General features: G+C 39.8%; 1 protein-coding gene across 9 annotated transcripts in view; it reads left to right on the plus strand.

Annotated features, from left to right (window-relative positions):
• The window catches only part of myo16 (myosin XVI), a 351,216-nt gene that overhangs the window by 67,462 nt on the left and 268,002 nt on the right, over positions 1 to 15,752 (plus strand). For 6 of the 9 annotated variants that reach the window (XM_061879193.1, XM_061879191.1, XM_061879188.1 and 3 more), the window contains one exon: positions 8,903 to 9,178. In XM_061879193.1, coding sequence (XP_061735177.1) covers positions 8,938 to 9,178 — 241 coding nt within the window. In that variant the 5' untranslated portion in view covers positions 8,903 to 8,937. Of the gene's footprint in view, positions 1 to 8,445; positions 8,820 to 8,902; positions 9,179 to 15,752 lie in introns of those variants that run through there. The other 3 variants (XM_061879185.1, XM_061879189.1, XM_061879187.1) reach the window with 2 other exon arrangements.

The raw sequence follows: 15,752 nt of genomic DNA on the forward strand, positions 1-15,752 counted from the left end.
TCAAATCACAGTTCTCCAATTGAATCGCCAATTAGTTGACTATTCTAACACACCGATAGTCTGAATATTTTACCCTGCTGAGTCTGCTCAGAGTCTGAAAGCAAACAAATCGTATTAACAGTTGAAATGCACCATAGGACTATGGTGCAAAACAAGCAAGTCGGCAAACGCACACGTAGGGCTGGGCGATATTGGCTTTTATTAATATCACTATCTTTTTATGCCATATTGCGAGATACGATATATATTACGATATTTTGCCTTGGCCTTGAATGAACATTTGATACATACAATCACAGCAGTATGATGATTCTATGTGTCTACATTAAAACATTCTTCTTCATACTGCATTAATATATGCTACTTTCATGCAGAGAGGGAAATCAATTGACCAAAACTGTATTTATTAAATAGTCGTCATTCTCTTACGGGTGACTTTTTAAATGAAAGAACAAATTAATAGTGTTACTTTGCATATTGCTGTTGTCTGCTGAATATCTTCCCACTTGAAGCCAAACCACCGCCAGATGATGGATCCCCTGCTCTTTATTTTGGGCATTTATTGTTCTTCCTCCATTTGTAATCAGTTTCACACCATCTCTCTCTTGTATTGTCACAAGCTCCGCTCGACCTGCCTCAGCTAACGTTAGCCATTCTGCTACCTCTCTGGTCGGCGAGAGCGTATGACACTACACGCGCGACAGTATGTGACGTATGTAAGAAGGCGGGCTTGTTTTCCGTCTCTGTGAGGATGAGAGACAAGGAGGAGTGAGAAACGCCTGTTGTGTAATGCCCGCAGCTAAAAGCAACTCGACCTGCCTCAGCTAACGTTAGCATGTGACGCTACTTGCGCGACAGTATGTGACATATGTAACACGGCAAGATTGTTTTATGTCTCTGTGAGAAGGTGACACAAGAAGGAGTGAGAAAAAGCCAGTAATGTATTGCACGCAGCTAAAAGCAAGTGTGGGAGAACATATAATCGAATATTACGATATAGTCATTTTCTATATCGCACAGAGACAAAACTGCGATATATCGTTTAAATCGATATATCGCACAGCCCTACGCTTTGAAACATAGCTATCGAGTATCTAACTTCCATCCGCAGTCAGCAGTGTTTTACCTACTGCCACCCATCCCTCCATTTACTACCGCTTGTCCATTTCGGGGTTGCGGGGGGTGCTGGAGCCTATCTCAATTACATCCGTTCAGAAGGCGAGGTATACCCTGGACAAGTCGCCACCTCATCACGGGTTGAACACAGATAGACGGACAACATTCACACTCACATTCACACACTAGGGCCAATTTAGTGTTGCCAATCAACCTATCTCCAGGTGTATGTCTTTGGAGGTGGGAGGAAGTACCCGTAGGGAACCCACGCAGTCACGGGGAGAACACGCAAACTCTGTTTTACCTACTTCTGAATCACTAATCCTCGCTTTGATGGCGACAAATAAACTACATTTCTTACAAGTATCTTCCCTGCAAGACGAGGAATAGCTAAATATGCTTCACTACACACCGTACACAAGTACAATAGTTAACTAACAGCAAGCTAGCGCTCTTGAATGTAGACAAATGGCATGGGTGGATCTACACAGACATCGACTGTAATGATACCAAGTGCAGGAGCCGTATATAGTGATCACATCGATATTTTTTTTATCACATCGTTTGTAATTTTTATTGCTTATAAACCCAGCACACAAAATAACTTAAGTATGACCATTGTGTGACCCTGCAACTACTTGGTTTAGTTTTGATACCAACATTTGTTGTATCACCCAAAACATATGTTGAGTATTCAAACAAGAGAAGAATAAGTGCTTATTAGATTTTAACAGAAGTGTAGATAAAACATCTCAAAATAGAAAGTAAGCAGATGTTAATAAGTAGATTAATAATCAAGTTTCTACCACTTGTCCCTCATAATGTTGACAAAATAATACAATCAGAAATGACACAATATGTTACTGCATACGTCATCCGACGAAATTAGGAGCCTTTGTTTGTTTACTTACTACAAAAAGAGAAGTTGTCTCGTATGATCACTATCTTATTTAACGACAAAATTGTTCTTTGATTGCAATAGGAGACGCATGTTTAATGTATCAAAACATTTTCTGTTAAAATAAAGCCAATAATGACATTTTTTTGAAGTCCCCTTTTTTTTGAAAAGTATCAAAAAGTATTAGACAAGAGTAGACTAGACTTCCTTTTTATTGTCATTCAAATTTGAACTTTACAGCACAGATAAGAACGAAATTTTGTTACATAAGCTCATGGTAGTGCAGGATAAAAAAAAGCAATAAGGTGCATATGTAATTAAATAAATATATATAAATAATATATAGATATATATATAAAATAAATAAATGTATGTGAAGTGAATTATATTTATATAGCGCTTTTCTCTAGTGACTCAAAGCGCTTTACATAGTGAAACCCAATATCTATGTTACAATTAAACCAGTGTGGGGGCATTGGGAGCAGGTGGGTAAAGTGTCTTGCTTAAGGACACAACGGCAGTGACTAGGATGGCGGAAGCGGGAATCGAACCTGCAACCCTCAAGTTGCTGGCACGGCCACTCTACCAACCGAGCTATACCGCCATACATATAAATAAATAAATAGATGAATGTACAGATAAATATATTGCACTTTTTCACATGCGTTTACATTTATGGATGTATGTTAAATTGTCTGTTTTATTCCAGCGAGTTAATCCATTTTGGGGGGAGTTGAGGGGATAATTTAATTATGATGCGTTCAAGAGTCTTACGCCTTGAGGGAAGAAGCTGTTTCAGAAACTGGAGGTTCTGCTTTGGAGGCTGCGGAACTTCTATTGATATACATTTTGTACCGATACCAAAATATTGGTATCAGGACATAACCAAACCAACGTTAAATGTTAAAACGCACATACAGTGTTATAGGTCAGAAAAGGATGCTATGTTTTTTGCGCTTTGTTTAGTAATATTTTATTTAGGACGACGTTGTAAAAAGGCAGTTGGGTGATTGTGTTTCTTGGTTTGTTTCTGTTGAAGAGTTCAAAGAGAATGAGGCAGAAAACACCTGGCACGAACCGTAGTAAAATGAGTGCTTCATTGTTTGAGATGTGAACACAAAAGACTGTTTTTATGTAAACCAAGCAGATGGTACTGTTGTATGGTGTGTGGGGGGGTATTTGTTTGTGGTTAGAATAAATGTGCAGGGATCAGTAGAAGAAAAGGTATTTGCCTGTCTGAATGGATATATGCAAGTCTGATACAAATCTATTCCAAACACACAAACTGTGATGACTAACTGCAAAGAAGATGCATTGACTAATATGGGTGAGGAGTAAACATGGAGCCATGTTTAATACTTCAGAGGTCTCTTAACAACAATCTTTCCACCTGACAAGTAGACAGATGAGGGTCATTGAACAGAGAGAAACCAGATATTCAAACCAGGGCACTCCTAAACAGAAGACCGATGTCCTGCAGGCGCGGTGGATTAAGACAAGAACAGCAGTTGGATCAGATAAATGAGTACAGAGCCAACATAGGGCTAATAAAGAGAGTCTGGGATGTCTCACTGGTCCTTTGAACTATCTAAGACCCAAAAGCTCGTAATTAAATGTTGACCTTCATCATTAATTTGTGTCATTCAGTTGATTGTCTGTCCATTTTTGGTAAGCAATCCAGAAATGGAGTAGCAGTCTGCAGATATTTTGTCATACAACTGTCTTGTTTAGAACCCCAGTTTCTACTTCCTTCTGACGGAGTCCTCTCGTACAACAACTCGAACGAGGATGTGATGGGAGTAATATGGTGGAGGAAGTCGTCGTCCAATCAGTTTTGTTCAGGACTGCGGACTAAAGGAGTTGTCATACATCTGTCTTGTTTAGGACCCCAGTTTCCACTTCCTTCTGACGGAGTCTTCTCGTAGCACAACTCGAATGAGGATGTGATGCGAGTAATATGGCGGAGGGAGTCGTCGTCCAATCAGTTTGGTGCAGGACTGCAGATTAAATGTCTTCTGATGAGTCTTTTAGGGTTGGGTTAATGATCCATATAGGACTTTAGACTGAAAGTTCCACAATCCAAGCGCAGCAAAGTTCCTCAAAATGTGCCTTAGTTGGTTTTCTGCAAACTTTGCATGCAGATTTCTTATTGAAAAAGCAGCAACTATACTTAACTTCCAAATATATCAAAAGTAAGATGGCTGAGGTATGTTAAAGACAACGTCTAGATCAGGGGTGTCAAACTCATTTTAGATCGAGATGGAGAAAAATCTACTCCCAAGTTGGCCGGACTGGTAAAATCAAGGCACGAAAACCTATAAGTTAAGACAACTTCAAATTATTTTCTTTGTTTAAAAATAGGCCAAGCACATTCTGAAATTGTACAAATCATAATGTTGGGTTTTATTTACATTTAATAGTATTCTATCTTTATTTGTAGTTATTTATATTTTCTAAATAATGTGATAATGTTCATCAGTCATAGGTGTTAATTTTCAATCCTATCAGGATAAAAAAAAATATCAAAATCAATTTTCTCTCAAATTTTTCATATGTCTAAGCAAACGCCATAACTCCTTGAGCATTCAGTGGCGCACATGTGAGCGACGCCAGACGTGCACACTGTTGTGCGCTTATCTTTTTATTCGATTTTGTGCGCGGCCTATATTTTCCGTGCGCAGCGGACGCGTGAGCAGTGCGGAATTGCACAGGCGCGTACCTTAGAGGGAATGTTGATCAAAATCAAATTACACTATGTTATTTATGTAGTTTGACCATTTTTCCTCAACTGATGTATTAACATCATACGGTTTATTTTGTACATATGTAGCATCATCTACAAAGATACAAAAACCTGTTATTGCGACATCTAGTTTAGAACAGCTGTTTCTTTCATTCAAAAATTTCAGATACATTTTTATATTTGGTAAACTCATCTCGCGGGCTGGATAAAACCTGTCCGCAGGCCTGATCCGGCCCTTAGGCTGTATGTTTGACACCCTTGGTCTAGATGTTCCCTATTCTGTATTATTATTTTTACTTCATGCATGTCAAGAGTCATCCTATCTTTTTGAAACTTTTGTTCTCTGAATGTCAAGGAGTGATGCTCCATATCGGTAACAGTAATGCTTGATAATACTACACGAATGTGCCTAAACACCTCCAAATTCCCATTCTTCAAATATGCAGCGTAAAATAAGTAAAAATTGTGTTTGATTTGACAACTATTATTGGCCCCGTATTTTGTATTTCTTCGCGATTTCTTATGCAAAATGTGTTATCCGTTAGAACATTTAGAATAATATTGCAATTAAGGATGTAACAACATACGGTATTAATGATAACCACGGTAAAACTCCCGACGTTTTGTGTTCTGGTTGCAAATATAATGGGTCGGTATGGCGTAGTGGGTAGAGCGGCTGTGCCAGAAACCTGAGGGTTGCAGGTTCGCTTCTCACCTATGGACATCAAAGTCGCTGCCGTTGTGTCCTTGGGCAGGACACTTCACCCTTTGCCCCCGGTGCCGCTCACACCGGTGAATGAATGAAGAATGAATGATTGGTTGTGGTCGGAGGGGCCGTAGGCGCAAACTGGCAGCCACGCTTCCGTCAGTCTACCCCAGGGCAGCTGTAGCTTACCACCACCAGGTGTGAATGAATGATGGGTTCACACTTCTCTGTGAGTGCTTTGAGTATATAACAATAGAAAAGCGCGATATAAATCTAATCCATCATTATTATTATTATTAAATAAAAATTATTGAAAAAACCTGATGGATAACTGCACTTTGACAAACTCACAGACCGACTGGTGCCAGCTCTTTAACTTAAAGTGCTATCATGAAGAAAAAAAATAAATAAATACAATCTTAACATCTTTCCTCATTAAGAGACAACATACCCCCATCTAAACATATAAAAACACATTGATGTCTGAGAAACTAAGATATTCAAGTGTGCATATTGAACCTACGAACTGTTCTCCCTTCTCTTCTTTTATTTTCTTAGTTTGAGCTTTCTTTGAACAGAATGATCGTTCTATGCTCAGAGGAATACGAGAGAGGGGTGTTTTTACGGTGCATTTAAGGACCGCTGAACATAGTCGGAGGCCACTAAGCAACCCAGAAATAATGAATATTAATTTTCTTTATAATAGTTTATTTGTGATGCACTTTTCTTTAAAAAAAATCATAAAGTACTGCAGTACAAACCAATATTTACAACAATCGAACAGATACAATACTGAAACTAAATCACTTTCAGTAAGGCATAAGAAACACAAAACATGCAAAATAGCGGGTGTGTCTTTCTTTTAGTTATCAAAAAAATATATATTATTATTCAATAATAATAATAACCAGGAGAAATTTAATCACAATAACCGTGACATGAAATTTTAATGTGATTACATGCCTACAGTACTTGCAACTGTTACTATAGCAATTAAAAGAGAGCTTGAGATCGTCAATACTAAAGGTAACAGTAGTCCATTTTTTGGTTTGGGAATCATAGTTACTAATAGTGCTGTCTAAAAAATAAAGGTTAGGTAAAAAAAAATCCATAGTGAGTAAAATGAAGTGGCAGGAATGTAAAGGATAAACACTTTTAAATGGTAAATGATAAAATGGGTTATACTTGACACTATTTCCACATTCACCCATTCCATTTACTGTAATTGATTACACACATAATGTTCATAGTTATTACTGCATTATAAGTTTTTAAGTGCAAAGAATAGTGTTTTCCAAGGGTCTTTAAAGTGACAATGTAAGCGTCCAGTTTACCAAGTGCAAACAAATTATGTTCACTCTAGTGTTTTTCAATTTTTAACTTCCTAAGAGGCATCACCCCCTTCGGTAGTCGGTACATATTTGTATTAGTTGTGAAAAAGCTGATTCTATGAAGGTTAACTGACAATTTAACTTTTAATAATGTAAATACTTCATACATTGATGGCTTCTTGGTTTCACATCAAGTATATTTTATGGGTGACTGTTCATAAAGTGGCTTCTCATATTACTCGTTGCAGACAAAGCGGTGTGCAATCCTTTTTAGCATGTCTGCACTCCCACAACCGAAAATTCTGCTATTTTTATAATACTGTTACATCTCTACTCTTTGCACAAAAGTATTTTCTTACTTTAAGTACAGAAAATGTAACTAGCTTCAAAAGGACCCTATTATGCAAAACCAACCTTAATGATTTTGCATATCTGTTGTGTATTTGGGATTTGCGAAAATTCAGAAAATTTGAAATCAAACCGTGGAGGCATTTAAAAAATAATCTTGTCTTCCTTCAAACTTCAGCCAAACAAGCTGTTTGGAGCCTGTGGCATTACCGATTGGGAAAAACGTCAAAGGAATGATCTCTGTATGGTAGAAATTTACCCAGAGTTTCTTGCGCGTGTCCGCCATCATAGTCCGCGCCATTGTCAATAAGCTCCTTCTGTTTGGCTATCCTTTTGTTTACGGGTAGACTGAGACATGCAAGGACATGCATCCTCCGCTATCGGGATTTCTAATACAAAGTAGCGTATAGTTCAAAATTAAAACTGTCAGTAAAGGAAGGGACATGGCACAGTCGAAGTGGAAGCATGTAAATAAGGCCGCCCACAAAACGGCGCATTCTGAAAAGACAGTCAGAAAGCGGCTTGAAAACATTCTGTAAAACATAATCTATATGAAATTTTGCCCAAAGAAGCAAAACCAACTTTATGGATTTTGCATATCTGTTGTGTATTTGGGATTTGTGAAAATTCCGAAAATTTGAAATCAAACCGTGGAGGCATTTAAAAAATAATCTTGTCTTCCTTCATACTTTCGCCAAACAAGCAGTTTGGAGCCTGTGACATTACCGATTGGGAAAAACGTCAAAGGAATGATCTATGAATGGTAGAAATGTACACAGAGTGCCTTGCGGGCGTCCGCCATCGTTGTCCACGCCATTGTCAATAAGTTCCTTCTTTTTTGCTATCCTTTTGTTTTGGGGTAGACTGAGTCATGCAAGGACATGCATCCTCCGCTGTTGGGATTTCTAATACAAATTAGTCTATAGTTCATACTTAAATCTGTCAGTAGACTCGCTATGGAAGCGAAATGGCACAGTCAAAGTGGAAGCATGTAAATAGGACCGCCCACAAAACGGCGCATTCTGAAAAGACAGTCTGAAAACGACTTGAAAAATTTCTGTAAAACATAATCCATACAATATTTTGCCCAAAGACCACAAGGAAGTTTTTTTAAATGTAAAAAAAAAAATAAATCATGTAACCCCTTTAAATCTGAGGTACTTAAGGAACCATGAGTCTATAACTAGTGTACCTAAAACCAACCAAGGTTTCTCTTTCTTGAGTTTTGACAAACTTACAGCATTTGAAGGGTTGACAAAACCAAACTTCTCCCACGAGATAAACAGTTACATTATATTGAGTTTCCTACCACTTTTGTAATTGATTGCATGAAAAAACTCTAATGCTTTGTAGGATTCCTGGTGTTTGTCCACAACTAATGCACTCCCAGTTTTCTGAAGTCAGAAATCACATGTTTTTGTCTTTGCCTGTTGCAATTCCCAATTGATTTTCTGGGAATGTGTCTGCTATAGTTGTTCACCTGTAAATACGGCATGATGCTAGGCTATTTGTCTGACGTCTACAGAGAGACTGACTGGCTTAACAAGAGAATCCCTGCTCTGGGTTGTGATAAGAGAGACGACACGCTCAGCACTGCTACTCAAGGCGCCAGAGGGCTAAACAAAAGCAACCGTGTGTTTTACGTTATTAGCTCAGGATCTATCAAAGTCTACTCAAGTAAACCCTACAGTCAAGTGCTTTATACTGATACACCCAGCCATACGAAGACCAATCTTGTCTTTGTCTCTTGTCAACACCAGGCTGTTTCCAGCTATGTAACGCCTTCCGTCACAACATGGAGATCGACCAGTGTCTGCTGGAGTCTCTGCCCATCGGACAGCGCCAGCGGGTGGTCAGGAGGATGCGCTGTGACCAAATACGGGCGTATTACGAGAGGGAAAAGGGCCCCCAGCAACGTCAGCAGGGCGGCGTCAAAGTCAGAAGAGTTCCATCCGGCCACCGTGAAAAACAACAAGTCCGCTTCGGTTTGGCCGACAACTTACAGGACGCCATCATTCGCCATGACGATAAAGAAGGTGGGTCTTGCGATTGCTGTTTTGTGTACAGTGTAACATTTCACACTGTCATTGTTCCAAATAATGGATGGTTACTGTGTGAACAGGTGATAGCTTGCTATTGGCACACTTTCAATAACAACATGCTGTTGACAAAATCCTAAAAAGGACATTTTATGGATATGATTTTTTTTCATTTTGCACCACTTTTGTTTATGTATTGTCCAACTCATTAAACGTGATAACCAATTAACCACCGTTCTACACAGATGGACCTTTTAGTTTCCAGTACCTTTGTTTTCTTATTTTGCTGTTATCCTGCCATGCATTCATGAGCACTGATGCCAGGTCCAATCAAATCAAACTTTATTTATAAAGCGCTTTTCATACATAAAAAAAATGCAACGCAAAGTGCTTAACAAAGTTAAAAACAATACCCAGGTCACCCATATCCCCCATTATCACTTAAGTACGCACGGATACAGATACCAAATACAAACACACACACACAACATACACACGTATGCAACTATATGGACCAATGAATCCATGGCTGAGTACAGAAGAGACATGTGAGTAAACACTATCACAGGAACCATCTGCACCAGGAGGTCATCAGAACATGGCCACCAGGACGCTGACACAAAAGTGCCCCCACAAGCACGGCCGATAACCCCTGAAAGCAAATGGCTCATCTGAGGAACGTTGGAAAGTAAAAATAATAAAACTTTTAAAATAGTAAGAATCATGTGTAGGGATAAAGAATAAAATACAAGAAAGACATATGAAGATTAATAGAAAAATATATATTATATCCATCCATTTTCTACCGCTTATTCCCTTTTGGGGTAGCGGGGGGCGCTGGCGCCTATCTCAGCTACAATCGGGCGGAAGGCGGGGTACACCCTGGACAAGTCGCCACCTCATCGCAGGGCCAACACAGATAGACAGACAACATTCACACTCACATTCACACACTAGGGCCAATTTAGTGTTGCCAATCAACCTATCCCCAGGTGCATGTCTTTGGAAGTGGGAGGAAGCCGGAGTACCCGGAGGGAACCCACGCATTCACGGAGAGAACATGCAAACTCCACACAAAAAGATCCCGAGCCTGGATTTGAACCCACGACAGCAGGACCTTCGTATTGTGAGGCAGACGCACTAACCCCTCTCCCACCGTGAAGCCCATATAGTTATGCAAGATTTTATATAGTTACATGTATGTATTATTTATATATTATATACAGTAAATAAATAATACATACATGTAACTATAGAAAATCTTGCATAACTAATAGGATAAAAAGTAAAATACAAATTACTTCAATAAAATAATATCAGGTAAAAGCCAAATAAAAAAAGTGGATCTTAAGCCTGTTCATAAAAACATGAACGTTGTCTGCAGCCCTGAGGTTCTCCGGCAAGCTGTTCCATAGACTGGGGCCATAATGGTGGAAAGATGCCATCCCGGGACTTTGTGTCCGGACTTTGGGAAGAATTAGGAGATGAGTGCCGAAGGATCTCAGGGCCCGGGGAAGGTTCATAGGGTAAGAGCAAATCTGATAGATAAGAAGCCTCAATTCAATAAAAAAACATTTACAAACCATAAGAACAACCTTAAAATTGATCTTGAAACACACGGGGAGCCAATGCAGAGATTTTAAAACTAGTGTAATGTAAGCCCGCCTTCTGGTCTTCGTCAGGACACGTGCTGCTGAATTTTGAAGTAATTGTAAAGGTGCAATAATAAAAGCATGCATTAGCGTCTCCGTGTTGCCCTGAGAGAGAATTGGGCAAAGTCTGGCTATATTATTAACGTCCTCACTATAATCGGAAAATCACCATTCTTGTCCTAGGAGGCCTGACCACATTGGGAATATTTCATTTCGGGGAACAAGGTTATTCCGGTGTGTCTGTCATTGTTGATCAAGGCTATTGATGACTTTGAGAGTTGTTCCCCTGGCAGACACTCTAATCGGATTTGCCCTTGATCTACGCTGCTCACTGTTTTTGCTAGAGAAAATGCACTTTCTTCCAGGAAAGAGCCCCTGAAGAGATGAAGGCTGCCAGCGCATTTTAAGGACCGTCTCTCGGAACATGACTAGTTTATATAAGTTACAAACCCTGCAGGATGCCAAAGAGACTCATTAGCTAATCAGAGAAGTGACCGCAATCCGTCACAAGGTTGCTGGGTTAATCTCTACTGCTTCGCTGCCAATGAGTTTGTTCAAGGTCCGTGTAAGCAGCAATCACACTAAAAGTAGAAAGTCCATAAGAAAATAGCAAAAATCTGAACTGTATGACCATCTTATTTTGTTTTCCTTTTCAATGAAGTCCGTAAAGAAGAAAAAAATCAAGATAACAGTCAATCAAAACGTTGATGATGTCTTCCTGCTGCAAAATGGAGTGGAATAAGCGTTGTAAAAAGCCAAAAAGACATAAAGAAATGGTAATTTTCACCCAGAGTTAATTTAGGTATAGTCATTAGCTATATATAATGTTTAAAAACATATGTATGTACATGGAGTTTTCTAAGGAAATACTGTTAGGGTCTTGGTCAAAGGGGGGTGACCCCAGGATGCAGAGACGGTGGACAAGGTGGAATTACAAAAATGAAAAAATTAATTTAAACAAAAAGGGATGACTAAGGGCGATGGGGCATAAGCGCACACCATGTAACCTGAACAAAAGGTTCCTCAGAGGTCGGCAGGGGAAAAGGCCAGGGCGCACTGAGCAGGGCAAGAGTCCAACAAAAGAATCCCCTTTACCTCCGGCGGGCTAGGAAACAAACACAGAAGAGGTTGGGGAATTCAGGACTAAGTAGCGACAACGTACCAGGTCTGGGGAGCTGAAGCAGGCGCATGCACGAGCGAGGTTCAGGATACATTAACCGGCAAGGGCAAGATGTCAGTGACGAGCCTAAATACTGGCGGGCTAATTGCGAGCAGGTGTGCCTCAAGGTCCACCCCTCGCCGAGGACGAATCTCTGAATTCACAGGTGCAGACATAAAGGAGAAGGCAGGATAAAGATAAATCACAACAAATACACTTTTATGAGTACAAAGGTACAATATTTTAAGGGATGAACAGGCCTAGTAAACACATGAAAAGAAAAGAAATGTTTCATTACTAGTTCAACTAAATTTCCTCCCAAAATGTGTATAAATAATACAAAATTTAAAAAAAAAGTATTTTTCCTACATTTCCAAACACTTCCTTGTGGTATGCATAATATCTAATGGTGGTGCTTTGGTAAAAATATTGCATACCCTTTTGTTTTACAGACCATCTTCATGCCGCTTTCTGGCCGCTACTACAGAATGCCCCATTTTGTGGGTGGTCTTATTTGTGTAGAAATCCTTCTTTCAGTCCAAGCCCTCTTCGACTGCGTCGCCGCTTTTTCAGCCAAGTTTTTAAGCGCTTCAATATAGAGTCTACTGGCAGATTAAAGTTAGGAGTATACACTACTTTGTATTAGAAGTAAACAACGGAGGATGTATTTGCATGTATGAACCCGTAGTGCCCTAAAACAAGAGGATAGAGAAACGTCAAACTACAATGGTGGACTCGCGCAATGCTCTTCGGTTAAAGTTTTACCTTATGTGGAGATTTCCACTAATGTAACTAAAGCAAAATACACTATATTGCCAAAAGTATTTGGCAACCTGCCTTGACTCACATATGAACTTGAGGTGCCATCCCATTCCTAACGCTTAGCGTTCAATATGATGTCGGTCCACCTTTTGCAGCTAATACAGCTTCAATTTTCTGACAAAGCTGTCCACAAAGTTGCAGAGTGTGTTTCTAGAAATTTTCGACCTATCTCTGGTGAGGTCACACACTGATGTTGGTTGAGAAGGCCTGACTTTCAGTCTCTGTTCTAATTCATCCCAAAGGTATGCTATCGGGTTCAGGTCAGGACTCTGTGCAGGCCAGTCAAGTTCATCCACACCAGACTCTGTCATCCATGTAGCTCGGCCAAGTGATTAGGACACCTGATTCTGATCATTTGGATGGGAGGCCAAATACTTTTGGCAATATGGTGTACATCATTGAAGTCTCAAATTCCAAACGGCTCATTTGTAGAAAGTTTGGAAGAAGGCAATATTGTTTTATAAATGTCTCCAACATGCCTTCATGGTTTGATTTCAATAGTTTAGGACTTATGGGAATCTCAAATACAGCAAAACAAGTGCTAACGATAATAAAAGTTGGTTTTGTATAATAGGGCCACTTTTAATTTTAGGCAAGTTGTGCTTGGATGTTAGCAATATGAAGAGACAAAAAGGGACTGGACAAGTAGTAGTAAATGAATAGATGGATGGAAGTGAATGAGATCATTGATTTATAAAAATAAAGTCGTAAATCGGAGAATATCACCAGAAAATCTAAATTTTTCGGAGAATGATGTTCAGCTATTACCGTACAAAAAAGTTGTAATAATCTAACAATCGTCTCGCCTCGATTACTGTAACGTATTATTTTCGGGTCTCCCCATGTCTAGCATTAAAAGATTACAGTTGGTACAAAATGCGGCTGCTAGACTTTTGACAAGAACAAGAAAGTTTGATCATATTACGCCTGTACTGGCTCACCTGCACTGGCTTCTAGTGCACTTAAGATGGGACTTTAAGGTTTTACTATTTACGTATAAAATACTACACGTTCTAGCTCCATCCTATCTTGCCGATAGTATTGTACCATATGTCCCGGCAAGAAATCTGCGTTAAAAGGACTCCGGCTTATTAGTGATTCTTAAAGCCCCAAAAAAGTCTGCGGGCTATAGAGCGTTTTCCGTTCGGGCTCCAGTACTCTGGAATGCCCTCCCGGTAAAAGTTTGAGATGCTACCTCAGTAAAAGCATTTAAGTCTCACCTTAAAACTCATTTGTATACTCTAGCCTTTAAATAGACCTCCTTTTTAGACCAGTTGATCTGCCGCTTCTTTTCATTTTCTCCTCTGTCTCCCCGCTCGTCGGGACCCAAGATGGACCGCTCGCATGTGTATCGGTTGGGGACGTCTCTACGATGCTGATCCGACTCCGCTTGGGATGGTTTCCTGTGGACGGGACTCTCGTTTCTGTCTTGGGTCCGCTTTGAACTAAACTCTCTGTGTTGGAGCCACTATGGATTGAACTTTCACAGTATCATGTTAGACCCGCTCGACATCCATTGCTTTTGGTCCCCTAGAGGGTGGGGGGGTTGCCCACATATGAGGTCCTCTCCAAGGTTCTCATAGTCATCATAGTCACTGGCGTCCCACTGGATGTGAATTCTCCTTGCCCACTGGGTGTGAGTTTTCCTTGCCTTTATGTGGGTTCTTCCAAGGATGTCGTAGTCGTAGTGGTTTGTACAGTCCTTTGAGACATTTGTGATTTAGGGCTGTATAAATAAACATTGATTGATTGATTGATTGATTGAACAATGACGCGATACAAAGGTGATAATATTGCAATCATTTTTACGGAACTAAACTTGAGAAAATTGCAATGTTTTGACATTTAGTTGTTGCTTGAGGGTGGCAATCCATTGGTGCCATCAGCTGGTGTGTATGTGGAAGTCTCCCTGAATATAATATTTTACAATGCATAATTGTTTTTCAAACAATACTTTTATCTGCTTGCCTGTAAATACCCGAAATACCCGAGTATTGGACAAATGAACAGTTATCACATGATCTTTATTGAGTGTTCCTTCATGATTTGTCGGTCCATCCAAAAACAAGAGCAAGGTGTTCAAAAATACACATCAAATCCACAAACCTTCTTAAGTATTCGTCATTCGTACTTAAGTGCATTATGTCGCCGCTTTGACTTTGTCTCCACTTTCTGCAGCCTTGTGATAGGAAATGCCCTGGGCTTGCTCCCTCCCTAGAGTACTATGTGAGAATATTTCTGGATGTTTTCCGTACGCAACATGTGTGTTTTAAGATAAGAGGGAAATGTATAAACATCGCGGGTATGCCTTGCAGGTCCTCTGCTCGAAGGGGCTGAAAGTGTAATTAGGGGGATTTGCATTTGTGACTGATTAATGATGTATGACGAATCGCATGTCTTCATAGAAAGGCGACCTCACCGACGAGATGCATAAGCGCTGAGTTTCTGAAACGATGCAAGGATGTCTTCTTTGTACCTATTGATTCATCGAGATTGTATCTCGATTTCATAGGGGTGTAACAGTACGTAATAATCACGTTACTTACCGACTCTGTAAAAAATGTCTGTTAAAATCTACCGTAAGCAGTTGTTAAAGGCCTACTGAAACCCACTACTACGTACCACGCAGTCAGATAGTTTATGTATCAATGATGAAATATTAACAGTGCAACACATGCCAATACGGCCTTTTTAGTTTATCAATCAATCAATCAATCAATGTTTACTTATATAGCCCTAAATCACTAGTGTCTCAAAGGGCTGCACAAACCACTACGACATCCTCGGTAGGCCCACATAAGGGCAAGGAAAACTCACACCCAGTGGGACGTCGGTGACAATGATGACTATGAGAACCTTGGAGAGGAGGAAAGCAATGGATGTCGAGCGGGTCCAACATGATACTGTGAAAGTTCAATCCATAATGGATCCAACACAG

Source organism: Nerophis ophidion, linkage group LG19 (genome assembly GCF_033978795.1).
Source record: "Nerophis ophidion isolate RoL-2023_Sa linkage group LG19, RoL_Noph_v1.0, whole genome shotgun sequence".
Classification (NCBI taxonomy): domain Eukaryota; kingdom Metazoa; phylum Chordata; class Actinopteri; order Syngnathiformes; family Syngnathidae; genus Nerophis; species Nerophis ophidion.